This window comes from Macrotis lagotis, chromosome 7, assembly GCF_037893015.1.
Source record: "Macrotis lagotis isolate mMagLag1 chromosome 7, bilby.v1.9.chrom.fasta, whole genome shotgun sequence".
Lineage (NCBI taxonomy): Eukaryota > Metazoa > Chordata > Mammalia > Peramelemorphia > Peramelidae > Macrotis > Macrotis lagotis.
In genome coordinates this window covers 136,153,319-136,180,039 of record NC_133664.1, presented here as the reverse complement: position 1 = coordinate 136,180,039, position 26,721 = coordinate 136,153,319, and the positions used below count along the sequence as shown (strand labels likewise).

Here is a 26,721-nt window from a genome sequence, read left to right as displayed (position 1 = left end):
TTTATTTGTTCTTTTTCCATTTTATTCATGTAAAAATTTAGAGAAATAAAATTTCCCCTAAATACTGCTTTGTCCGAATTCCATAAATTTTTGTATGTTGTTTTGTCATTCTTTTTAATGTTATTATTGATTGTTTCTATGATTTGTTCTTTGATCTATTTAATTTTTAACATTATTTACTTTACAATTAATTTTTAACTTATCTATCCACTGTCCTTTGTTGATTATAATTCTTAATGCATTATATAAGAAAAGAATACTTTAATATTTATACCTTTTTACATTTAATTTTGAGTTTTCTATACCCTATTACATGATCAGTTTTTATATTTATGCTCTGCACTACCTAGAAAAAGATATATTCCATTCTCTTCCCATTCATTTTTCTCTAAAGGTCTGCCTTATTTTTTCCAATGTTCTATTTACCTCCATTAGCTTCATTCTTGTTTATTTTTTGGTTGAATTTATCAGGCTCTGAGAAGGGGGTTAGTTATGGTTCTATACAAGTATCATTTTATTTTTTTATTTATTTTCAAACATATGCACATGTATATTTTTAAGTTACAACATTTCCTTCCACCCTCCCTTCCCATCGTGCCCCCCTCAGTGGCCAACAGTTAGATTAGCATTATACTTATATATTTTTGATAAACATGTTTACAGATTAGTTATTTTCAGTATGAGAAATTAGGATTAAGGGAAAGAGGTAATTTTGATAAAGTATTCATCACATTCTAAAGGGGTTTTTTTTGCTTTTTGTTTTGTGTGTGTGTGTGTGTGTGTGTGTGTGTGTGTGTTGTTTTGTTTTTCTTCCTCTGGATTAGGATCACATTGTCCATAGCTGATCTAATATAGTTGTCCCAGCTTTCTGAACTGTTGAAAGGAGCTGCTTCCATCAAGGTTGTTCTTCTCAGAATGTTATTGTTAATATGTGTATTGTTCTCTTGATTATACTCCCTTCACTCAGCATCAAATCCCATAAGTCATCCTGTGCTTCTCTATAGTCCTACCATTTATGGTTTCTTATAGAAGAGTAATATTCCATAGTATTCATGTACCATAACTTGTTTAGCCATTCCCCAATTGATGAGCATCCCCTCAATTTCCAGTTCTTTGCCACTAGAAAAAGAACATGTAGGGCTTTTCCCATTTTTTTAAAACAATTTCTTCTGCATATAGATCTAGAATTGGAATTGCTGGGTCAAAGGGTATGAACTGTTTTATTGCTCTTTATTGCATAGTTCCATATTGTTTTCTAGAAAGGTTGGATTTGTTCACAACTCCACTCCAATCCTCCCACAACCTCTCCAACATTGATAATTTTCCCTTTTACTCATCTTGGCCAGTCTGAAAGATGAAAGGTGATACTTCACAGTTGTTTTAATTTGCATTTCTCAAATCAATAATGATTTGGAGCATTTTTTCATATAATATTATATATCACTTTAATTTCTTCATTTGACAACTGTCTGTTCATATCCTTTGACCAATTAGTATAGTTTTGCTATCTGTTTCTTCCTGTAACTCATTTCACTTCTTTAAGAATTTGCTGTACAACAGCTTATGGCCTGCAGTGGAGCAGGGGCTCTCCTCATGGTTCTAGGGCAGACAGGAATGCTTGTGGCCATCCATAGACCAGAGTACAGTCAGCCTCTCATAAGACCTTGAAGGAATTGAGGTCCCTTTTGGGGGAAGAGGGGAAAGTTCCATGAAAACAACTGTAAAAAACCTCAAAAGCTTAGGAAAGCACATTCTCCCCACTGAAAGCAGAGTCCTGTCTTAACAAAGAGTTAAAATCAAGTCATAGGCTGTGGAAATGAGCAAACAGTAGAAGAAAAAGTATGTGACCATTGACAGTTACTTTGGTCCCACAGAGGATCAAAATACACACTCAGTAGGACAAAGTCAAAGCTCCTATAGCCTCTGAGAAAAGTAGAAATTGGTTTTAGGCTCAAAAAAGACTTTGAAAACCAAGTAAGAGTGGTAGAGCAAAGATTGAGAAAAGAAATGAGAGTGATGCAGGAAATTAATGAAAACCAAATCAGCAACTGATGAAGAAGATACAAAAAATACTGAAAAAGTGACATTTTTAAAAAACAGTTTAGGTCAAATGGAAAAAGCAGTCCAAAAGGTCAATTGAGGAGAAGATTGTCTTAAAAAAGCAGAATTGGTCATATGGAAAAGGAGATAAAAAAGCTCTTTGAGGAAAATAATTCCTTCAAATGTAGATTGGGCCTAAGGGAAGCGGATGACTTTGTGAGAAATTAAGAAACAATATAACAAAACCAAAAGATTGAAAATCTAGAAGAAAATGTGGTCTTACTGGGAAAAACAACAGACCTGGAAAACAGATTCCAGGAGAGATAATTTTAAAATTATTGGGCTATAAAGTATTCCCTATGAAAATTTCCCTGATATCCTTTAAGCAGAGCAAATAATAGAAATTGTCACCAATCACCTCCTGAAAGCAATCCCACAATGAAAACTACAAGAATATTATGGTCAAAATCCAGAACTCCCAAGACAAGGTGAAGGTATTACAAATAGCCAGAAAGAAACTATTATACAATGAAGTTACAGTCAGGATTACACAGGATTTAGCAGCATCTGCTATGTTATTCTGGAAGACAAAATAGCTTGGATTACAACTGAGAATCAACTATCCAGGAAAACTATCTTTCAGGAGAAAAGATGGACATTCAATGAAATAGGGGAATTTCAAACTTTCTTAGCAAAATGACCAGAGTTGAAAATTTGATCTTCAAGTACAAGGACTCAGGTGAAGCATAGGAGAGGGTAGATGGGAAGGGCAGATTATAGTCCATTACATTCATATACCATAATTTGTTCAACCATTTCCCAATTGAAGAATTTCTAATTCTCTACAAAACGAGCTGCTATGAATATTTTGGAACATGTGGGACTTTGCCCATTTTTTATCATTTCTTCTGGATATAGACCTAGATCAAATTATGTTCAGTTTTATTGCTCTTTGGGCATAGTTCTATATTGCTGTCCAGAATGGACTCATTCACAATTCCACCAATATTGCATCAAAGTCCCAGTCTTTGTATTACCTCTCCAACATTGATCATTTCCCCTTTTAGTCATTTTAGCTGCTCTGATAGGTGACAAATAATTTTAATTTGCATTTCTCTAATCAGTAATGATTTGAACCTTTTCTTGTGTGATTACATATAGCTTTAATTTCTGCATTTGAAAATTCCTTGTTCATTTCCTTTTACCATTTTATCAGTTGGAGAAAGACTTGCAACCTTATAAATTTGAGTCAATTCTCTATATATTTTAGAAATGAGACCTTTATCAGAACTGCTGACAGTAAAAATTATTTCCCAGCTTTGTTTTCCTTCTAATCTTTGTTGAATTAGTCTTATTCATGCAAAAAAATTTAATAGTCAAAATACAGTCAAAATCATCCATTTTTGCATTTATTAGGTCAGATAGAATATTTCTTGATCTCTTAATTAGTTTATGATATCACCCTTTATATATAAATCCTGTGCCCATTTCGATCATTTTGTTATAGGGTGTAAGATTTGGTTCTGTGCCTTATTTTTGTCATACTATTTTCCAGTTTTCCTAGCAGTTTTTGTCGAATAGTAAGTTCTTTTCCCAGAAGCTAATAACTGAGTTTATCAAACATTAAATTACTATAGCCATTTGCTGGTTTATTTTGTTCCATTTCTTTCTTTTTTTTTTTAAAGGTTTTTGCAAGGCAATGGTGTTAAATGGTTTGCCCAAAGTCACACAGTTAGGTAATTATTAAGTGTCTGAGGTCAGATTTGAACTCAGGTACTCCTGACTCCAGGATCAGTGCTCTATTCACTGTGCCACCTAGCTGCCCCTTTTGTTCTATTTCTAATCTACTCATCTATTATTCTATTTTTTAACCAGAATCAGACAGTTTTGATAACTGCTTTTGTATAGTGTAGTTTTAGATCTGGTACAACTAGACTATCTTTCTTTGCATTTTTTTTTCCATCAGTTCCTTTGATATTCTTGACCTTTTGTTGCTTCAGGTGAATTTTGTTACATTTTTTCCTAGCTCTGTAAAATAGTAGTTTGATAGTAGTTTTTTTCATAGTTTGATTTGTATAGCACTGAATAAGCAATTTAATTTGGGTAGACTTGTCATTATTTTTATTATATTTGTTTGACCTAACCTTGAGCAGTTGACATTTTTGCATTTGTTTAAATCTGACTTTATTTGTGTAAAAAGTATTTTTTAATTTTGTTCACACAATTTCTGGGAGGTAGATTCCCAAGTATTGTCTGCAGTTACTTAAAATGGAATTTCTCCTTCTAACTCTTGCCCTTGAGCTTTGATGTTCATATGTAGAAATGCTAATGATTTATTAGGAGAAAATATCCTGCTACTTTGCTGAAGTTGTTAATTGTTTCAAGACTTTTGTAGTTGATTTTCTAGGGTTCATATTATTTGCAGAGAGTGAAAGTTTTGCTTCCTCTTTGCCAATTCGAATTCCTTCATTTTCTTTCTCTTCTCTTATTGCTAAAACTGATTTCTAATACTATATTTATTAGTAGTGTTGATAATGGGCCTCTTTGTTTCACCCCTGATCTTATTGGAAATTCTTCTAGTTTATCTCCATTACATATAATATTTTTTGATGATTTTTAGATAGATTCTGCTTATTATTTTAAGTAAAACATTTATTTCTACACTCTAGTTTTAATAGGAATGGATATTGTATTTCAAGAAATTCTTTTTCAGCATATGTTGGCATAATCATATTATTTCTGTTGGTTTTCTTATTGATGTGGTCAATTATTTTGAGTGTTTTCCTAATATTGAACCATTCTTGTCTACCTAATATAAATCTTACCTGATCATGGTGTATTATTCTAGTAATAACTTGTTGTAGTCTCTTAGCTAAAACTTTAATATTTTTCAACAGTGTTCATTAGGGAGATTGGTCTGTAATTTTCTTTGTTTGGGGTCTTCCTGCTTTACTATCAGCACCATAATTGTGTCATAAAAGGAATTTAATAGAACTCTTTCTCCTATTTTTAAATAGTTTATGTAGAGTAGGGATAAATTGTTCCTTAAATGTTTGTTAAAATTCATTGTAAATCCATCTGACCCTGAGACTTTTTTTTTTTTTAGATTTTTCAAGGCAATGGGGTTAAGTGGCCCAAGGCCACACAGCTAGGTAATTATTAAGTGTCTGAGGTTGGATTTGAATCCTTTAACTATATTCAACCCTTTGAGTATGCTAAGAGAAATACAATTCTCAAGAGTTGCAAGTATTATCTTCCCTTGTAGGAGCGATAATAACATTAATGTTCTTGGCTAGCATTTTTTTCCCCCTTTCCATTTAGCTTTTTATTCATCTCTTGAGTCTTGTATTTGATGATCAAATTTTCTGTCAAGTTTTGGTCTTTTTAACATAAAATTTTGAAAGTCTCTATTTCATTCAAAGTTCTTCTTTTTCCCCTGACAGAATATTCTGAATTTCTGAATTTTGCAAGATAGTTAATTCTTGGTTGTAAGCCAAAGTTCTTTCACCTCTGTGATATCATATTTCAGGCCCTCTGATCCTTTAATATTGAAGCTAATAAATCCCTGTATAATTCTGATTTTGTTTCTTTTGTATTTAAATTGCTCATTTTTTTTTTTTGACTTCTTACAATATTTTATCCTTTAGTTGAGAATTCTGGAATTTGGCCATGATAGTCCTTTGAGTTTTTATTCTGTGGTCTCTTCCTGGAGGTGTTTTGTGTATTCTTTCAAGGATTAATTTTGCCCTCTTGATCTAGTATTTTAGGATAGTTTGACACGATAATTTCCATGATAATTTCCTGAAAACTATTTTCCAGCCTCTTTATTATTTTTTTTTTTTGATCTAGGCTTTTTGTTTGATCAATTATGCGTACATTATCTCTCCTAGATCTATTTTCCACATTATTTTTTCTTCATTTTTTCAGCCTTTTGATTTTGTTTGATGGAATATTGTTGGCTCATAGATTCCTGAGTTTCTATTTGTCCTAATTTTTATGCTTTTATTTTCTTCAGTTAGTTTTTGTGTTTCCTTTTCCAGTTGGTTCATTTTACTTTTAAATGAGTTGTTTTCCTTTTCCAATTGGTTAATTTTACATTTTGATGAATTGTATTCCCTTTCCAGTTGATGAGTTTGACTTTTTGATGAGTTGCTTTTCTGTTTTGTGATTTTAGTTTTTGATGAGTTAAATTCCCTTTCCAGCTGATTATTTTTACTTTTAAAGGAGTTGATTTCTTTGTTCAATTTTTCATAATTTTCCTGGATGACTCTCATTTCTTTTTTTCTGTTTTTCTTCTTTCTTTCTTTTTTGATTTTTAAAGTATTTTTAAAGCTTCCATGAAGTTTTACATTTATGTCTCAATTCATAAACTCCTTTGAGTCTTCCCATAGTTAATTTGTCAATAGTTTCCTCTTCTGAGATGGCTTTTTTATCATCTCTCTATCTGAATAATAACTTTGTTACTGAATAGTAAAGAATGGTTAATGCTCTTTTTGTTTTTTTGTTCATTTTGATGGTTGACTTATGCTGCTGGAGTATAGGGAGGATAGTCCTGAGCTTTTTGTGCTGGGACTGGGGTCTAGTTCTTGAGTTATTGCTTGCCAATTTGTTGCCTGTGCAGAAGTTTGTTTTCTCCTTCATGTCCAGGCTCTGCCTATTCTATTCAGTGGTTTGTTCCCAATCCAGACCTGTCCATTGCTCTAGTGTTCCTAAGGCTCAGACTTTGTCTGTGGTTGGTACCCTCCTTGCTCGGCTGCTGTATAGCTGAATCAGGACTTGAGCTGCACTGTGATTAAGAAGCCTGACTTTCCTACTTTCTCACCTAGTTGGGTTCTATTTCCCCCTTGAAGAGACAGACCTTCATTGAAGATCCTCCACAATGTCTGTAGTTGAGAACTTGTTTAACTTTTTTTTTGGTAGAGGCCTCATTTGTCATTTTGTACGGAAAACTCTGGGAACATGCCAGCTTCATGCCACTATCTTGGTTCCATCCTGGAAATCTCATCTTTTATGATTCTTTACCTCTTCTATGAATTTTGTCTGAGCTGGAGATCACTTCCCATTTTCCTATGGAATTTTGATTTTTTTCAATTTAGTCCTCTTCTGTGTTTGTTCCCTCTCACCATAATAATATTCTATAGTCATATTCTTTTTTGATGTTTTTTTTTTTGTTCTCCTTTTTTTGGTGGATGGAGTGAGAACTTTTTCCTTTCTTTTTCTTCTGAACTCTGCTCCCAGGTGGAAGAGGCACTGTCTCAGGTTTCTTTTGCCAGTGGCTGCAGACCCTGGCTGTTTGCCCAGCACTGTTTTTTCCCTGAGGGGATTCAATAGGGAGTAGTTGGAGTTGCTTGAGGCTGTAGGGTATGGCAGTTTGCCTGCTGCCGATCTGGGGTCCTGGTGGTGGTATTTGGTTTGAGCTGGGGCTGCACTGAAACACATGGCTACAGGAGGATATCTGTTTGCCTAGGGCTTGCTTGCAGCACATACTGCTCTCCTTGATTGAAGATGCCTGTTTACCTGGGTCTGTGCTAAGTAAGTGGAGATCTGGCCTCTGGAGTCTGGTTCCCCTGGCTATGCTACATCATGTGGGGTGTCCTGGTACGACATTTGCCTGCTCTACAGCATGGGCTCAGGATCTCCCCCTGGTTTGCAGAGCTGGGGCTTGCCAGCTTGCTTCCTATCCTCTGTTCCCCTTTTTCCAGAGTAGACTGGTCTTACTTGTGGTTCAGGTTTCTTGAACTAAAAAATTGTTTCACTCCCTTTTTTGTTGGTTATTGCTGTACAAAGTTTTGTTTGGGGGTGCTATTTTATGGTAGTTGGAAGTGAATATGGGAACGTTACAGCGATCTACTATTTACTCCAACATATCTCCCAGAACTAGAATCTAGTTAAGTTTCTTAAGACTCTTTTGAACTGATGAGTAGTAAACTTAATTTAATATTGTTAAAGAAAATGTTTTTCAGAACTTAAAATTTTATCTTCTGAGATTTTTTGTCAAAATCTATGTAAATAGCTTTGTTTTCCATTATTGTTAGATTACATATCTTGAAAGGGTTTTTATTTTTTAACAACATTAAATCATTGAGATGATTAAACAATTTTCCTCTTTTAAAATAACTTTCAAATTTGAAAAGTTTTTTACATCATTTCTTAGATGTATTATATATACCTTCTTTCATGAATGGATCAAGAAACTTTAAGATGGATAAACTAATGGATACAAGAAGTGTAGGCATGCCAGCAGGCAACATGGGTATGGAAAGAAATGCAAATTATTTATTAACTATTATTCTACAAGTGTGTATCTAAGGTGGATGTATTCAGAACATTTGTTTCTAGCTGTAAAATATGGTTTCTATATTGTTTTTAAATCTATTTTATCTTTCTTGTTTATGTATTGCTTAATTTTTCAATTTATTTAACTAAGAAATCATCCACATTATGAACATTTGTAGTATAATTGAATTATTCACCTTCATTGCTTCAAAGATAATGCCGTTGCATTAGAGCATCAACATTGTATTTAACTCCCTGTTGAACTTGATTATCCATCTCTTAAAAAGGATGACTTTTATGTGTGTCATTGATGAGCATGCTTATGTATGTATATGTTCATATATGTATTTAAATCCATTGAAATCTGATGTGTTTGAAGTGTAAATTGCATGTTGTGCCAACTCTATAGGCTTGTTTTATTTCAAGTACTAATAATTTATTCTAATTACTATCTTCAAATGCCATAATAAGAACCATGCCAAATTAAAAAAAAAACATTCTTTAAATCCTGTAATGAATCCAAAAAAACTATTTATTTTGCTTGAAGTTGTGAATGAATTCACTGCATTGAAATACAGCTGACAATAAAACTTTTATTCTATTTTCAGATTATCCTGAGAGATATCCTAATTTGAAGGTAAAAATATTGATGCTTTCAATTTATTATCTGATATTTACTGAAAAACCTAAATATAACTATCTTGTTATTTATCTTTTTATAGCCTATTCAACCCACTATTGAAATGAAAAATTCTTTTACAAACCAAAAAGTAGAAAAAGGAGTTAATGAAGAATACAAGTCATGTGAGTTTTATAATTCTCCAATTTAGAAAGAAAAAATTATATTTTAAAGAATTTTCACTATTCCTCTTCTTTTTTCTTCCCTACCTCCCCACTTGTATTACAGATTTAATGGAAGAATTTGGTTTAGATGATCCAGATGACATTGATGGTATTGTCCTTTTTTTCCCCTCTTCATTCAAGTATGAGAATAAGTGAATTTTTAAAAATCATCATTATAGAATATGCCTACTGTAATCTTCAGGTTTTTAGTTTTGTGTTTTGTTCACTGTATTTCAAGTTGCAGTTTTATACTTCTGGCTTTTTTCTGTATTTTCAAATTTATGAAGCTTTCTAAATACAATAATTTCTGAATTCTCCTAACTCAAGTTAAGATATATTAAGTAACTATCATGTATTATGTGCATATCAGGTGCCTAGTATTTTATTTTAGCATGCAAAGACAAAAACAAACAGTTCTTTTTCTTAAAGAATTTACTTTCTGTGAAGGAGACAATACCAAAGTCTGTAATAAAGCAGGCAAGAGAGAGGGATAAAAGTGCTCTAGAAAAATTATGGGGGAGGGGTGGCTAGGTGGTTCAGTAGATAAGCACCAGCCCTGGAGTCAGGATTACCTGAGTTCAAATCTGGCTTCAGACACTTTAGTAATTACCTAGCTGTGTGGCCTTGGGCAAGTCACTTAATCTCATTTGCCTTGCAAAACCCCCCAAAAAAATTACAGGGGAAGAGAACATGGAAAAGGGTGATGGTAATGGAAGTTTCATAACTGAGATGTCCCCAGAAGACTTTAGAGGAAGAGAATGACATGATTAAGTGCCTTAAAATTTTATTTTACTATTTGTGTAAAAAGGTTCTAAGATTGGGGCAGCTAGGTGGCACAGTGGATAGAGCAGTCAGGAAATGGGCTTCAGATACTTAGTAATTACCTAGCTGTGTGACCTTGGACAAGTCATTTAACCCCATTGTCTTGCAAAAACTAAAAAAAAAAGCCAAAAGGATCTAAGATGGTAGGTAGAAGAGAAGACCTGCTAGTATATAATTTATTGTAAAGACCTGGGTAAAAGTTGATAAGGTTGGCAGCTAGGTGGCACATTGGATAGAGCACTGGCCCTGGAGTCAGGGGTACCTGAGTTCAAATGCAGTCTCAGACACTTAATAATTACCTAGTTGTGTGGCCTTGTGCAAACTACTTAACCCCAATGCCTTGCAAAACACTAAAAAAAACGTTGAGAAGGTTATATAGTGGAAGGATGGATTTGGGAATGAAGAAGAGGAAGAGAATGATAGGTGTTGTGGAGGTAGAATTTGGGGATATGCTTGTCTCAGTCCATATACATATATATTTGGATAAGAGAGGTGTCAAAAATGTAGACCCAGATTACTGAGGAGTTAGTTCGTCTGTAAAAAGATAAGAATTACTAAAGGATTGATGAGTTAGAGGCTTGAGTTTAGTTTATTCATGTTGAATTTGAAGGTCCAAAAGGTCCAGAAGGCTGAGAAGTCCAAGAGCCAGTCCAAAAATATGGTGTCCAAAACTAAACTCAATATTTGGGTGTGGTCTGACCAAGGAAGCGATCAGCCAGACTAACATGTCATTTTCTCTGGATATTATATCTCTGTAACTCTTGTGGTTTCTATATTGACTCATGATGAGCATATACTACAAAATTCCAGCAAATTCTGGTGAACATTTTATCTATCCATACTTCTAGCTTGTATTGTGCTTGTGTTTATCATTTTGTCAATAAACCTAACATGGGGAAATTTGTCAAATGCTTTGTTGAAATTTAGGTAAACTATAATGTCAGTTATCCCTTTGTCAGTCAGTCTAATAACCCTAGACCTCTTCCCAATGAAAACATGAGAGTTGATGAGATCAATAAAGTCTATCAAAAGGGATTATCTGTGTGAAAAGGGTGTACAACAATATGTGAGACTGTTTAAGGTCAACAAAGATGAAGACCAGGATCAGGGCTATCAGATTTAGTAGTTAAGATCCTATTACCATTAGAGTAAGCAGTTTCAGTGGAGTATTAAAGCCAGAACCAGATAAATGGGTTTAAGGAGTGAAAATAACTAGTTATTATTCAGTAAAAATGAGGGGGAAATATTGGACATTAACTTGGAGATGCCATGATTAAGTGAAGGATGGGAGAAATTTTTAAGATACAGAAAATTCAATATTGTCTATTTTTGTGTTTATCCCTTTCATACATCATTGTCCTTTTTTATTGTCTTGTTTTGAAAAGGAATATTTAAACTCTATAAACTCATTTTCATCAAAAGTTATAACACATTGAAAATTAAAGAGTAATCTTCAGCAGTTAAATTATTCTTTAAAAAACTAGCTTATAGGGGCGGCTAGGTGGCATAGTGGATAAAGCACTGGCCTTGGAGTCAGAAGTACCTGGGTTCAAATCCGGTCTCAGACAGTTAATAATTACCTAGCCATGTGGCCTTGGGCAAGCCACTTAACCCCATTTGCCTTTCAAAAAAACCCCCAAAAAACCTAAAAAACAACCTAGCTTATGTTTAAATTAAAGCACATGAAATTTGGGAAAAATGATGCAACTGTGTTAAACAAATGGCAGTTCTTTTTTTTAAAATACAGTCATTGAAGAAATATTAATTGTAAGCAATTTTTGTGGAAAAAATATATAAGTATAGTGAATAGAAAACTATCCTCAGATCCAGAAAGACTTAGTTTCAAGTCTCATCTCTAACACATAACTGGGCAATTCACTTGACCTCTCAGTGCCCTAGGCAACTCTCTTAAGACTAGAAGTTGTAGAGAATGTACTAGCCCACATTATTAGAGTTTCCTCACCTGAGAGTTCTCTATAAATAAATCACAAGTTAAAAATGCAGGTTCACAGTGTATTTCCTAATCCTCAGTAATTTGAAAAGTCATTATATGTTATTTTTAAAAGATTATCACAAAATAAAAACCTTTCTCCAAGGATGTAGTCAATAATTTTTTAGGGAGTATACATGCAGATAGATTTTGATGATAATCCAAGAAAAAAAAGCATAAGTTAAATAAATGGAAGAAAGAAATTATTGTTAGTTTTTTCCTCATGTTACTTAAGGGATAAAATACAGGATACATAAATAAAATAAAGTCATAAAACTAGGTAGTAATTTGAATGATATCCTGTAAAAACAATTAAATAATATATCAGGTGGAAAAAAACTGATCTACTTTTAACTCTACTGTTTCCTCTTCAGCTGTTTCTGATTGGGATTCTACTACTACTTCTCAGAAATATGAGTGTTATAGAAGTTCCAAGGATTTCAATTTCAATGGGAATTATCCTTGCAAATCACTGACCACAAATCATTCAGGATCCACAAAATTTGGAACGATTCCTTTAAAAGAAGATGAAGCTGCTGAAACTGGAGTTGGATCTGAACCTGTGCCTGGATTTAGGGCTGTGAGTCTTATAGAAAACTCAGTTCCTCACAATGAACCACAGCTCCCTCTTGAAAAACAGGAAGGTAAAAAAGGTAATAAAGAAGACTGTCGAGTTTACATTCTGAAATTTCTATATATAGATTGATTTCCTCATTTTGTTACATTCCAATCTTTCTTAATATAGGTGAGCCAGATATATGAAACAACTCATATGATTACAAAATTGACTGCCTGCCTTTTCTCCTTCCATGTAGCCTAGAATCTGAGCAAGTGTCTTTTTCTCAGATATTTTGATTTTTTTTCCTCTAATCAATGTAACATACTCCACAGATATTGAAAGGGGGTAGTTTAGGCTTGTGTCCTAAATTAGTCTTCTGTCTAACAGTGATTTCTTACTTCATTTTTTTTCAAGTCCTAAAACCATGAAACATTTATATTCACATACAAATTCCATATATGAATCATCCTTTTTTTCTCTATTTTGGATTATTTCTTTCTATCAACCCTGAAGATAAATAAAAGAAATTTAACTTTCCCCGAGTATCAGATTACCTGGTTAGTTTATTGATGCTTCCCAGAAATTGTTTCTGTGAAATTGGTATGAATGGAATGCAATTACCATACCAGTGAATGCCATTTTAATACTATTATTAGAAGAGTCAGGATCCACAAATTAAGATAATTGTGTCATATTCAGGTTTAACAGTTTATGTTGTTTTTGTTTCAATAGATTTGTGTGACCCATGTCAGCATTTTTTTTTATTTCTTTTTTTAATTTTTTCACCTCTGAATTTCTCTCCATGTTATCCATATTATATCTAGCTCTTAGGTAACTAAAAGTTTTACATTGAATTTCAGATTAACTGCTGGAGTAGTATCTGCATATGTTTTCATGTTTGCCTGACTTAATCAGAATAGCTGATGGACTTTAATTAGTGATACAGGTCTCATATACTTTTGTTTCCTTATATACATGGCACCCAGGAAGAGAACAACTTTTTTCCCCTACTTCTTTTGAGACAGTCCTGACCAGGGATTTTATGTATGAAGATTGAGTTTTTTTTCTCTCTGTGTTTTGAAATAATTAAATTGATTCAGACTTTTTTCAAAGCCTTTTTAAAGTCTTTTTTAAGTCTTTTTGATTTTGTCTTCTCACTGCCTTAGTTTTTGACTTTTTTTAGTCTGACAATAGTTCAGAAAGTCATCTTATAATGATTTAAATTTAGAAATCCAGTTCTCTTATAAATATTTTCTGTCGGGGCGGCTAGGTGGCGCAGTGGATAAAGCACCGGCCCTGGAGTCTGGAGTACCTGAGTTCAAATCTGGTCTCAGACACTTAATAATTACCTAGCTGTGTGGCTTTGGGCAAGCTACTTAACCCCATTTGCCTTGCAAAAACCTAACATATATACATATATACATATATATATATATATATATATATATATATATATATATATATATGTATATGTATTTTCTGTCATTGTGTCAAAACAATCTGTTATACTTGAACAAGGGAAGTGGACATGAAGGAGTCTCATCTAGTATTTTTATATCATCAAACTATTCTTGAAAGATTTCTGGCTTGAAAGGAGTCTGATCCACTATCTCTTACCTTGCAGGTAGACTCAAATAATGAACATTTTTTAGTCACAGGAGAGAAGAAAGTAGTTGTTGCTAACCTCTTTTTCCCAATTTCCAGTCAATCATGTTGTCCCCATTCCCATAAGGCTGCCTACTCTATAATCCATCTCGTTTATTTCTCCACCCATCCAATTCTTTTTTTTTTTGTTCTCTTGTACTTCCCAAAACTATATGAAGGGTAGTAAACCCTCCCTCATGATCTTTGGTCATTGAGAAAGACCATTAACCCAATTTATTAGTTGCTGATAGCCTAACTAATAAATTGATCATGCACAGACTATTGTCTCTGTTTACCTTTAATTTTCAAATGTAAATATTTCAGCTAGATGAAATGTATGTCAGTCTTCACAGCTTCTTGTGCTTTGGTATGAAATGAGCATCTAACAAGAAACAAGAAACTTAAAATGTAGCAATAGATTTGCAATTACAAATCACTTAATTCATAATTAGTATAATAGAAATTTCTTATGTTTTATATCTTATTTTAGAATGGATTATGGTAAATTAAAGCTATCATAACTGCCATTGCTTTAGTGGGGGAATTTCATTCATGTAAGAAAAGTAATTCTGAATAATATACATTTTTACCTAAATATTAATTTAGATTTAACACAAGAATTGGAATTTAAAGGATCATCAGAGGAAAGCCAAGAGAGTTTTGATAAAAGTGACCAGGAACAGGTATGTAAATTGATACTTAAATTTCTGATATTTAATTTCAGTAAAAGTGCCTTTCATGCTAGTTTCACTGAAAGTTTTTCAGAACTTAGTTTACTTTTAAATGCATTTTTTTTCTGATTTCAGGAGTTAAAATTTTTTTCTGTAGGTACAGAGACTTTAATCCTTAGATGTATGATAATAAAGTAAAGGAAGAATCCCTGAATAGTGCGTACCATTGGCATTTTCATAAATTTCTTACACAATATATAAGTTAACTTAGATTCCCTAATCATCTGTTTTTCTTTTTAATAGACAAAATCATTTGCAACAACAGAATTTTCTTGGATTTAGAGGCATGTAAAAGAGTATCTCAATTCTGCTTTATTTCTAAAATAGAGGTTTAAATTATTAGTCACCAATGGCAAAATAGTAACTTAGTCAAAATCTGGGAATATATGTTATTTTAGATAAGCACACTAAATTCTGTCAGTGTATTAAATTGTTAACAAATGCTGTAATAATTCATTCTTTGCATTGATGATCAAAGTTAATCTATCTTTAGCTGAAATAATGAATCCTGTCTACAATATCCCCAAAAGTAGTTGAAGATCTTCTGTGACTAAAAACTAAACTACTCAAATGGAGCAGCCCATTGTATATTTGAACAGCTCTAATTGTTAGGGATGTTTTCTTAGGTTGATCTATAATGTACCTTATAATAATGTGCACCCAGTGCTCCTGGTTTTGACTGTGAGACTTAGAGCTGAACAAACCCTTCTTCTGCATTCTAATCCTCTAAATATTTGATGACTATTATCTGGACATTCCTAAATCATCTTTCCTACAGATTAGACACCCCCAAGTGCTAAGCAGACCTTCTTGTGATAGAAATCATGGATGAGACTTCCAAGATTTCTTTGAGTTCCTCTGAAGGTGCAGCAGTTTTTCAATGTCCTATCTAAGCATAATAATGCAAATAATACAAATAAACAATACAAATAATACAAATCTAAACATAGTAATAGTCTGATTACAGAGTAGAGGTTTGTCTTGTCTCATACTAAGGATGCTATACTACTTTTGCTGTAGACAAAAATCACATTGGCTGTTTGGTAGCCACTTCATATTAAGCGTAGGAGCCACTCACAAATTCTTCTCTTTCTCTCATGAACACCTAGGAAAAACTGTTTCCCATTTTGTACATATATAGCTGATTTTTTAAAAAATCCAAATCCAGGATTTTACATTTTTTTCTCCTTTAAATTGTATTTTGTTAGCCCCAGCCCGTTGTCTAATCTAGTAATATTCTTTGGAATTTTACTTCTGTGATGTAATTTACCTGCAACCTCCATGCCATCTACAGATCTGAAAATTAGCTTTCTATCTATCACTTCATCCTGTCATTGAAAAATGTTGAAAAGAAAAAGACTGAGGATAAAGCTTCCAGATTGAATTAATGTTCCTTTGGTCTTCCCAGTGAAACTAGTCCTCCAGATTGAAATCTTGGCACATTGTGTCTCTGACATTCCTTAAATCTATCCTTCTATATTCTAGTCTACTATTAATTTCAAAAATAAAATAAAGGGGTGGCTAGGTGGCGCAGTGGATAGAGCACTGTTCCTGGAGTCAGGAGTACTTGAGTTCAAATCCAGCCTCAGACACTTAGTAATTACCTAGTTGTGTGGCCTTGGGCAAGCCACTTAACCCCATTTGCCTTGCAAAAACCTAAAAAAATAAAATAAAATAAGTGGAGATATATAAAGTGTCTGACATAATTTGGCTTTAATGAACCTTTTTTGGAAGATGCAAATTATTACTTTGATAAATTCAGACTATAATTTACCAGAAATTAACAACATTCTCCTTTTTTTCTAATCTCAGGATAACTTCTTGGTATATTATAATTGCTCAAAGATTTAAAAGAAAGATTCTTCAGTTCAATATGTAAATTATGTTCAATACCTTGAGATATGCTAACCATATTTACATGACTTGAGTTCACTGAGGATGATGTCAGGATATCTCATGCTTTAGAAGCCTCCTGGCAATGTTTTCCATAACATAAATTAGAGCATATTTCAGGTGTTCTATACAAGAATCTGATCTTAGAGTCTTTTTATCATATTTTGCTTAGTTGACATATCCTGTACAAGCAAAGAGGCAGGAGGGGCATGGAAAACATCACACAGTCTTACTCTTCCACAAAATCTTTGTAGTAACAAGTTTCAATTCACAACCAAGGCTATTTCAGTAGTAGTTTATAGGGTATTGATGTAGTGAATAAAGAAAGGCTAGGCAAAGAAATCACCACTCCATTGTCATTTCCAAAGAATCAAAAATTTGTTGCCATATAGCATATCCTCATTAATTTTTATAGAACTTTAATTTGAGTATTGCCCAAATAACACTACAGTCATCAACACATCAGTTAATTTAATATTTTTCTTATTATGTATAGGTTTCAGCTCAAGGAGTGGCCATGACATGATATGCAATAAAAAGTAGTTATAATCTATAATAACCTTTTGAGCCTTTACTGTTACATGAAATGATTGTATCACTTTATTCATCAACAAAAAAAGAAAGATCTCTCTTATTAATTAATAGAGCAATAAAGAACATATTTCTAGCCAGAAGATGACTGTCAGCTTGTTAGGGATATTGTAGATGAGATTTCTGTCTGGATACAATGACTAGTTTCATTCCAAGTTTGAAATTTTGGTGGATCTGTGTATTTGAAGTATAATTAAACCAGTGGAATAAAATGTTACTATCTCATTTAAATTATGACTTTTAAAGTGTTCAGTTTGGGGTAAATAATATAGGTAAATTAAATTAGTTTATTCTGATATGGACAACTAAATGGCACAGTGAATTGAGAACCAGGTTTGGGGTCAGGAAGATGCATTCATGAATTCCAATCTGGATTCAGATAATTATGTAGTTAAATATTTAACTCTGCTTTCCTCAGTATCCTTAACTGTAAAATAAACTAGAAAAGGAAATAGGAAAACACTTTATTATTTTTACCCTGAAAACCTCAAATAGGATCACACAGAATTGTCTGTGACTAATAAACAAAAATAGTATTGTGTCTACTTGTAAATGTAGAATATGATTCTGTCTTGTAAACATTTTATATGATTTGTTCAAGAATATCTGTGTGTGGAATATCAATATTGAAGTTTATTCTATGTAAACTTGCTAGGAATATAGTAATGCACTTGCATAATAACATATTTACAGCAATCCAAAATACCTTGGATAAAATATACTTTGAAATTTTATTCATTCTATCATTTAGTGACAGTTTAATAAATTACTATTCCTTTGAAATAGTGATTTTGTACTAGGTAAGATCCTAAGTTTAAAAGATTAATTTTAACCGTTGTTTATTTTTTAATTTTTCTTTGTCCATATTTCATTACCCAAGGATAAAGTTACTTTAGAAACAGCCAACATTCCAGAACAAATCACATCTAAGAAACAAGTTAAACCACTTAGTTTTCCACTTTCACATGTGAAAAGAATGTCTCAAGGACCAGAAGCCAATAACGAATCTAATAGTGATAACATACATTTAGATGCAACTCCAAATTGGAAAGAAAGGTATGAAAAAATATGGGTTGAAGAGGAAAAAATGGAAATTAAAAAGAATTTTAAAATCATTACAACTGAATTAAAACAGTTGTTTGGTGAAATTTCTGAAAAAGACAAAATTGCCAATCACACTACAGAGAAACTACAAGAAGAGAAAGTACATGATGGCTTAGAAGAAGAATCAAAGCAATTACGAGGAGCATCCCTTAATTTGACAAGTAACTTAAACGATATTGAAGAAAAGGAGAAATCTGGAGGTCTTATCAGTTTAGGAGTTCAGCCATTTCCTGAACAAAGAGAATACAGTATGGAAAATGGTTTTTTAGAGAATTTGAAGCTCACTTTCCGAGAAAATATTCTTCAGTCATCTTCTAATCTATACTCAAGAAGTAGCAATCTACACCACAGGAATAATAATAAGCTAGAAATTGAATGTCCTTGCAATTTAAATGAAGAGGACATTGCTTTTAATGGAGGAAATATAAAAATAACTGACTCAAAAATAGCTATAACTAAAATGAAGGAAGATGGAACATTTGGTATGCAAATGGCAGGAAGTCTAAACAGAAACACCAGAAATTTGAAACCAGATCTAGGACATTTGCTTCAAAAAAGTGGCCTGCAAAACCATTTTGATATCCGGCTTACTTGCTCTGAAATGAAATCAGTCACCCAAGAACAAAAGCTTAAACTTAGTATTGCAACAAAATTTAATGAGAAAACAGAACTAAAAGAAAACTTATTCCTGAATAGTGATCCTAATGCCAATAACTCTACAAATGAGGTAAAACATTGGAGGCCCTCCCTTCCATATAGTGATAAAATAACAAAAAAGCACTGGGATAAAGATTTACAACAAGATATGCAAAGATTTAAAAATGAGTTAGGAGTATTGAAAATAGAGTTCCTGGCTTTGGAGAAAGAAAAAATACAACTACAGAAAGAGGTAGATTCACCTCTTGCCACTCTACATTCTATTTTTTTCTCTTCCATCAGTCATCCTGTGTAATTGTCATTTCATGAAAATGCTATGTTCAAATGCTTCCCATTTATAAAAGGTACATTTAAAGCTGTATTAAGGAAAATCTACAGAAAGCCTTTTTTAAAAGCCCTTATTTTGGTCATCTAAATTACTCTATATTAAATTCCAAAACATCTGATATTTAAACAAAATAATTTCTAAAGTGGTTAGGCAAATTGGAATATTAGCCTATGTGGCTAAAAGAGCAAGGTTAAGTGTAAAGATAGAGCACAACCCTAAAAGAAATGTAATAAACTCAGATTCTCTTTGCAAGTCCTTGTAATATTTTATATATGAGAGAATTTTTCTTTCTTTGGACATTAGTTTTTGGCCAAGTGTAAGATGTTGTGACTTAAAATATTGAAAATATAGCTATCATTAGGAAATTTCTAATATCTAACTGATAATTTTATTGTGAACTGTAATGTCCTTTACTGACTTTACTAAAATCATTAGATTTTATTTAATTTTTTTGCATTTGAAATAAAAGTAAATATATTTTTGCTAATTCATTTAGTATCAATTTTTAAAAAGGCATTTATCTAGTATTTCTCTATTTATCTTATAGTTAATAAATAGTATAGTTGAGACAAACCTAAAGCTTATATCTACAAGTTTAATGCTTCTCTTCTTGTGAACTTATTGCTATAGATATTTATCATTTTAGTAGAAAGAGAATGTCATCAGATGGGAAAGTAATGACAAAACTCTGATTTTGATATACTTGAATGACTTAATTTTGATGGTAACAAACTAGTATAATGCATTTAATCATGGAATTTTCTTTTGTGGGAGGGTCACTGGTACAATCAGGGAATTTAAATTACATTACCAGGATCTCTTGACTCATCTGTACATTCATTTGTCTACCTTATAAATATGCTTTCACTCAAAATATAAAGCCAATAGTGGATAAAGAGCCAAACTTGTTCAGTTAGACTTGGGTTCAAATCCTGCTTCTGACATAATAGCTGTGTTACTACCCGTAGCAAGTTGCCTTTATCAGGCAATCCTAAGACTAGAATCAAGGTCTGATCTGCATTTTTTGGAGGGAGTTCCTCATTTAGAGTTACCTAAGTCCTGTCCAAAAAAAAATAGTAATTTGCATTTCATATAGCTCTCAAATTACAAAAATACCTTACAGAAATTATCTCAGTTGGTCTTTATTACTACTACAATAGATTAAGAATGACTTATATTTACAGATAAGGATATTGAAACTCAGAAACTTTTAATGACTTCAGGAAATGGCCAAGAAGGTATTTAAGCCCAAACTTATGACTTCAAGCTCAAGGCTAACTCTCATATTTTCATAGTATGAAATAATGCACCTGTATTCCGAATCTATCTTCTGAAATACATGTATACTCCATATAGTGTACTGGATTCTGTAACTAAGTTTATCTGTATGATTTTGACCCAGTTATTTCATTTTTTCATACTTTAGGATCCTCATCTATAAAATGATAGCATTAGACTAAGATTAGTCTTCTCCAAACCAAAAAGATTGTGCTTCTATTAATGTGTACTGGGAACAAATACTGGTGTTCTAGAATGTAACAGTCATGATGCCTAACTTCCTCTTTGCTCAAATTCCTATGCTGTTATGAGTATTGATTAAATAGTTCATTGATTACCTTCAGTTTTGTCTATTTCCTGAACTTTACAGTAAGGAATGAGAAATGGAATGGGAAACACCCATCGTATGGTAGAAAATAAGGTAATTATTTCCAACCTCAGCTTGGTTTTTCTGTTTGTTCTGGGATCAAATGCCAAAAAGGAATTTCAGTGTATGTGTGTTTCATTTTATCTCTTTGCCTTTGTTTGCTTGTGAAACAAGAGATAACATGAAAAAGGGAAGAGAGGGCACTAGTTGGCACAGTGGATAGAGAACCGGCCCTGGAGTCAGGAGTACCTGAGTTCAAATCTGGCCTCAGACACTTAATAATTACCTAGCTATGTGGCCTTGGGTAAGCCACTTAACCCCATTGCCTTGCAAAAACTTAAAAATAAAAAATGAAAAAAGGAGGAAACAAAATAATAAATGGAGTCATACTGAAAGTTGAGTAAATTTTTCTTTCAAACAATATTTTAAAAATTAGGACTTTTTTTCAAAATTTAAAAAAATTGATAATAGTAATGATTTTTAGATATTTTTTCAAAATAAATGTAAGATCATGAGAGGCAGTATGGCATAATGGATCGTGAATCAGGGAAATCTAGCTGAATTCTCACCTCTGACATATGTGGGCAAGTCATTTAACTTATCAGACCTCTAGTCAATTTTCTATGCCTATAAAGTGCTGAGAAGGTATAGACTAGGATTGGTAGAGGGCATTTTCTCTTCTAAGAGCTCCTTGTACTACATCACAGATCTAGTACTTGTCCCTAAATAAGCACATTTACTTATTTGCAACTATATTGTTACTATGTTTAGGTTATTTGCTACTATGTTAAAAATATATAACATATTTAATAAAATGACAATTATACTAAGTAATAAACCTTCCTTTTAGGTTGAAGAAGAAAAGATAAAGAATCAGTGCAATGAAATTTTAACATTGGAGGGAAACAATGGTGATACATTAACTGAAAATCATATGATTGGCAAGGTTAATGAGCTGGTTTTTGTGGACAGTAAACAGCTTGGTAAAGAGAAGGAAAATAAAATCCCTGAGGAAGAATTTCCAATAATGAGCGCTTCTTCTTCCAAGGAAAGTTCAGCAACTGTGTGCCATCTTTTAAAAAGGTAAGTTTGTCAAAATATTTAACTGGCATATGATCAAATATTCAAGTTAAGTTTACTTAAAAAATCTGGATTCAGATTCACTGTCCATCACCTTTAGACTTGTCTTTTGCCAAGAAAGACATTAAAGTCCCATCAATATATATATTTCTCTTTTACTTTCAGCATGTTCTTTTATTCTGTCACATTAGTGTCTTTGATAAGATCCAAAAGAATAACATGCAATATAAGATATGAGTGACAAGGAGCAAAGCAAAATAGTTTGCAATTGTATAAATAATAAGTCCTAATGAGATGGTAAAATATACTTGAGCTACAAAAGTCCATCATCATTAGAAGTATTACAAGAATAAATGAATTTAAGTGCTTATCATATGCATGTATCACTGAATATGCAAGTAGAACAGTCCAACAACAACCAAAACTTTCAAGAAGTTCACAACATAAAAAAGAACCCCCCCCAACATCTTGGGGTCCAAGTGGAAGAGAAATTTTGATTTGTTCCCACAAAAATGGGACTGAGGAAAGAAAGGTTTAGTGTCCATCCAGGATAGGGGAAGAGAAAAAGGAATTGGCATAAAGTCAGAGAACGAAGGCCCTAGGTAGCTCTTGCTCCAACAGACCCTCTAAGGCTCATCTGTATTCTGGTCAAACTGAAGAAGAGCAAAGGCAAGTAACTGTTACCTTCTTCCCCACCAAAAATATCATAGGACTTTAAAATGATGGAGGATTCCTTATCTGGAATGTGGTTAAGAGGATTCACATTTCAAGTTGGGATTGTCCTGGATGACCTCTAAAATTCCAACTCACATGAGCCTGAATCAGGAACTGTTCTGGATTGATCTTGAGAAAGTATAAAGTACAGAGAAAAAAAGCCTAATTTTACTTTTATTAACTTGATACCAAAGAATTTAAAAATAGCATTAAAGCATATTTTAGAATTTCAAGAGCAAAAATTATGTAAGTGCAAGAAGACAGTATTTATATAAGTATATTTTCCAGGCAATGAAAAGGACATCTTTCTCTGCCTCAGTGCTGTTACTCATGCATTGTGCCCTCAGTGACTCACAGACAGAAAATTGTCTGCTTTTTCTTTAGTGGGAAGTAGTCGTATTAAGACTCATTTGGGATAGACTAATTTATCAAGGGCACTTGCGAAAAAGAATGCTTTTGTTTTCAGTGCCATCTTTTGTTTTTGTATCAGACTCACTTCCCAATATATTTCTCCTCCTCTTCCAGAAAAAAAAGCCCTTGAAATAAAAAGGAGATAGAGTTCAGCACAACTAACCATAATATTAATAGTGCATGCAATGTTCACACTGATAAAGTCTTTCACCCTACATAAAAGGAAAGAAGTACCTTCTTATCTAGACCAAGTTTGATCATTATTATTTCACAACATTCAGGTTCAGTTGTTTTATTATCCTAATTATTTACAGTATTGCAGTTATGGTTTATATTGTTGTCCTGGTTGTCCTTCATTTTGCATTAATTTATATAAATATTCTCATTCTTCTATTTAATGTTCCTTTTCATTAACAGACCACAATTTGTTTAGTGACTCCCCAATCAATAGGCAACTAATGCATTCCCAGTTATTCGCTACTTCAAAAACGTTACTAATATTTTGGTGTATATTGACCTTTCTTGCCATTGAATAAAAAGATCTCATTGATGGTATATGTTTAGCAGTGGGCAAGAGAAATAATTCTAAAGAACCAGAGAAATGACTATTCTTTTGAAAAGTTTTGACTAAAAGTTAATTGAAGCACGGTAAGTTGCAAGGGGATGTTTTAATCAAAATCTGAACAGAGCAACAGGCAGGTTAGTGAAATCCATTAGAAACAGAATCAAAGAGCTATCTTCACACATTTGTGATTCTTAATTGCTCACTAGTTTTCGTGTACACACACAAACTGAAACACGTGCACAAGCGCACACACACACATACACACTCACACACACAGAAATGTACTAATTCAATCTAATCTTGTTTAAATAAGACTAATTGTGGAGATGGTTTTTTTTTTTTTTTTCATGTATTGATCCTAAATGTGCTTCTTACCTGTAGTCCTATCCTTTGCAGGTAGGAGTCAGTTAAACATGATAGTGTTTCATTTATTTGAATATATATACCACTCTCTAATCTCCTAACTACATCTCTTCTCTAAGATAAATATTTTCAGTGTTTTCAGTTGTTCCTTAATTGACATGTTCTTCATCCTTCTCCCATCTTGTTTCCATTCTCTGGACATATTTTGAGTTCTAAATGTCTTTCCTAAAATATGTCTCCCAGAAATAAATACAGTTCTATAAATATGTTCTGATCAAGAATATTTTTTTTAGGTTTTTTTGCAAGGCAAATGGGGTTAAGTGGCTTGCCCAAGGCCACACAGCTAGTGTCTGAGACCAGATTTGAACCCAGGTACTCCTGACTCCAGGGCTGGTGCTTTATCTACTGCTCTGCCTAGCCTCCCCGATCAAGTGTATTATAAGGAAACTATCACCTACATACTTTTGGAGTCTGTATATCTTAGAATTTAAGCCTATGATCATACTACTTTCCTAGCATTGTTGCTTGATATCAAGTCTTCCATCTCTCAGATTCCCCCAAATTTTTCACATAAATTTTCTATTCACAACTCCCAGTTTTATCCAGTTGTTGTCTTTTGGCCCAAGTATATGCAGAAAACGGGTTGCATTTTAGGAGAAAAAAACATATTAATATGAGGGTTTGGACATAAACCAGCAAAGCACATTCCTAGACTAGAAAAGCCACAAATCTGATTAGAATGGTTGATGCACATTATAAGAAGTGTGATAAACATTGATTAATAACTTTAGACTGTGTATTATAAAAGAGGGCAGGCATTAAAAGATTATGATCTGGAAAATGATATGATCAGTGACTTATATAAGGAAGGTTTGTCTGAAAGCAATACATTGTAGGTATTAAAAGCGAAGGAAAAATAATTTTCCCATTGTTTTCATTTAATTTCTGCCTTTGTTTTCTTATTAATTTTCAATAAAGAACAATTTAAGCATTCCTCCATGGATTTTTTTTTCAGCAATGATTGTTCCATCAATACAAAAGCTGTTAAAAGTCCTCAAATTTATCATTGGATTTCAGAGAATCCTGGTATTACTTCATCATTTGAAAAAATGCATGCCTTAACTGGTACCCTTTTCCAAAGTCTTGATGAGAGCAGTTTGAATGGAAGAGATCATGATGAAGAGAGGTAAAATACTACTATATTTTCTCTTGAAAAAATATTACCAATGTATTTTTTTGTAGTTGTAGAAGACTGATATTCTGTTATTCTTTGTTCTGACAGTTGATTATCATTTCCAAATAGACATAGGCCTAATACTACTTTAACTTCAGGCAACTGTATTGCAAATACCAAAAATAGTATTACAAAAAACCTAGAAAGCATTGGTGAAAGGAACATCAAACTTACAGCCATAAGATTAGGGTTCAAATTTCCATTCTGCTAATATCATATGATATTTTTAAAACCTGAAAGCACCTTAGGGGTCATCTAGTTCAGCATTATTTTAAAGATGAGGAAAATGTACTCAGATGAGATTAATAGTTTGCCTGAAGTCACACAGGAAAAAGAAGCAGAGCCATGATTTGAGCCTGTTTTTTTTAAAAATTCCAGATTCAGATTACTTTCTGCTATATCACATTGCCAACATAAGAAGTATAACCCAGGACAATATCACATTTTTGTAAAATGGGGATAATAATACTAACATTATCAATAGGTTTTTTAAAATTTTGTATAATTAATTTGTAAAGTTTAATTTTTGTGAAATAGAATAGAAATGTGAACTATAATTATTCACTCAATAAATATATTATGTTTCTCTTATGTGTAGAGTACTAATGATTTCTATTATTGCAATAGTCTTTACTGAAACACATCATACTTATGGAACTACACATTGTACCTATGGTCAAATATGGGGATATGACTAGGTACACAGTATACTCTGTTTAACTTGAAATTGTGTTAATGTAATAGTTGATTAAGCCCCTGGGAAACAACAGAACCAATTTTCTTCACCGTGACCCAGAATTTACTTAATGCTGATTGTTCTTTCTACCTCCTGATTTCTAGAATATTCTCTAATTAGGTCATCGATATTAATACATCTTGTTATTTTTTAAATACCTAGAAAGAGCCCATCATTCTTTCATACAGTGCCTGTGTTTGAATTTTGTTTTACTATTTAATTACATGTAAGTTTGATCCTTCAGTACTGCAGAGGATCTGAGTATAGTTTCATTACTATTATTGCTTTCTAGAGGGGGGAAAATCATAGCTCCTTATTCTGTCAGAATAATGGCTGTGTCCTCAAATATTTCTTCAGAAAGGGTCCATTCAATGTCCTGGTAAACTTGTTAAAAAAGCATTAATAATATACAATGAGAAAGAGAGAAAAATAAGTAATGTAGTCCCGGACCTCTTAGAGCTTACAATAGTAAATAGAACACAAATATATGTATAA

General features: G+C 32.7%; 1 protein-coding gene across 12 annotated transcripts in view; it reads left to right on the top strand.

Moving 5' to 3' along the window:
- Window positions 1–26,721, top strand: part of ANKRD26 (ankyrin repeat domain containing 26) — a 147,715-nt gene that overhangs the window by 47,224 nt on the left and 73,770 nt on the right. For 7 of the 12 annotated variants that reach the window (XM_074193831.1, XM_074193832.1, XM_074193827.1 and 4 more), the window contains 9 exons: window positions 8,195–8,293; window positions 8,925–8,953; window positions 9,039–9,120; window positions 9,224–9,268; window positions 12,346–12,624; window positions 14,781–14,857; window positions 18,270–19,382; window positions 21,974–22,206; window positions 25,272–25,442. In XM_074193831.1, coding sequence (XP_074049932.1) covers window positions 8,195–8,293; window positions 8,925–8,953; window positions 9,039–9,120; window positions 9,224–9,268; window positions 12,346–12,624; window positions 14,781–14,857; window positions 18,270–19,382; window positions 21,974–22,206; window positions 25,272–25,442 — 2,128 coding nt within the window. The remainder of the gene's footprint in view (window positions 1–8,194; window positions 8,294–8,924; window positions 8,954–9,038; window positions 9,121–9,223; window positions 9,269–12,345; window positions 12,625–14,780; window positions 14,858–18,269; window positions 19,383–21,973; window positions 22,207–25,271; window positions 25,443–26,721) is intronic. The other 5 variants (XM_074193833.1, XM_074193828.1, XM_074193830.1 and 2 more) reach the window with 5 other exon arrangements.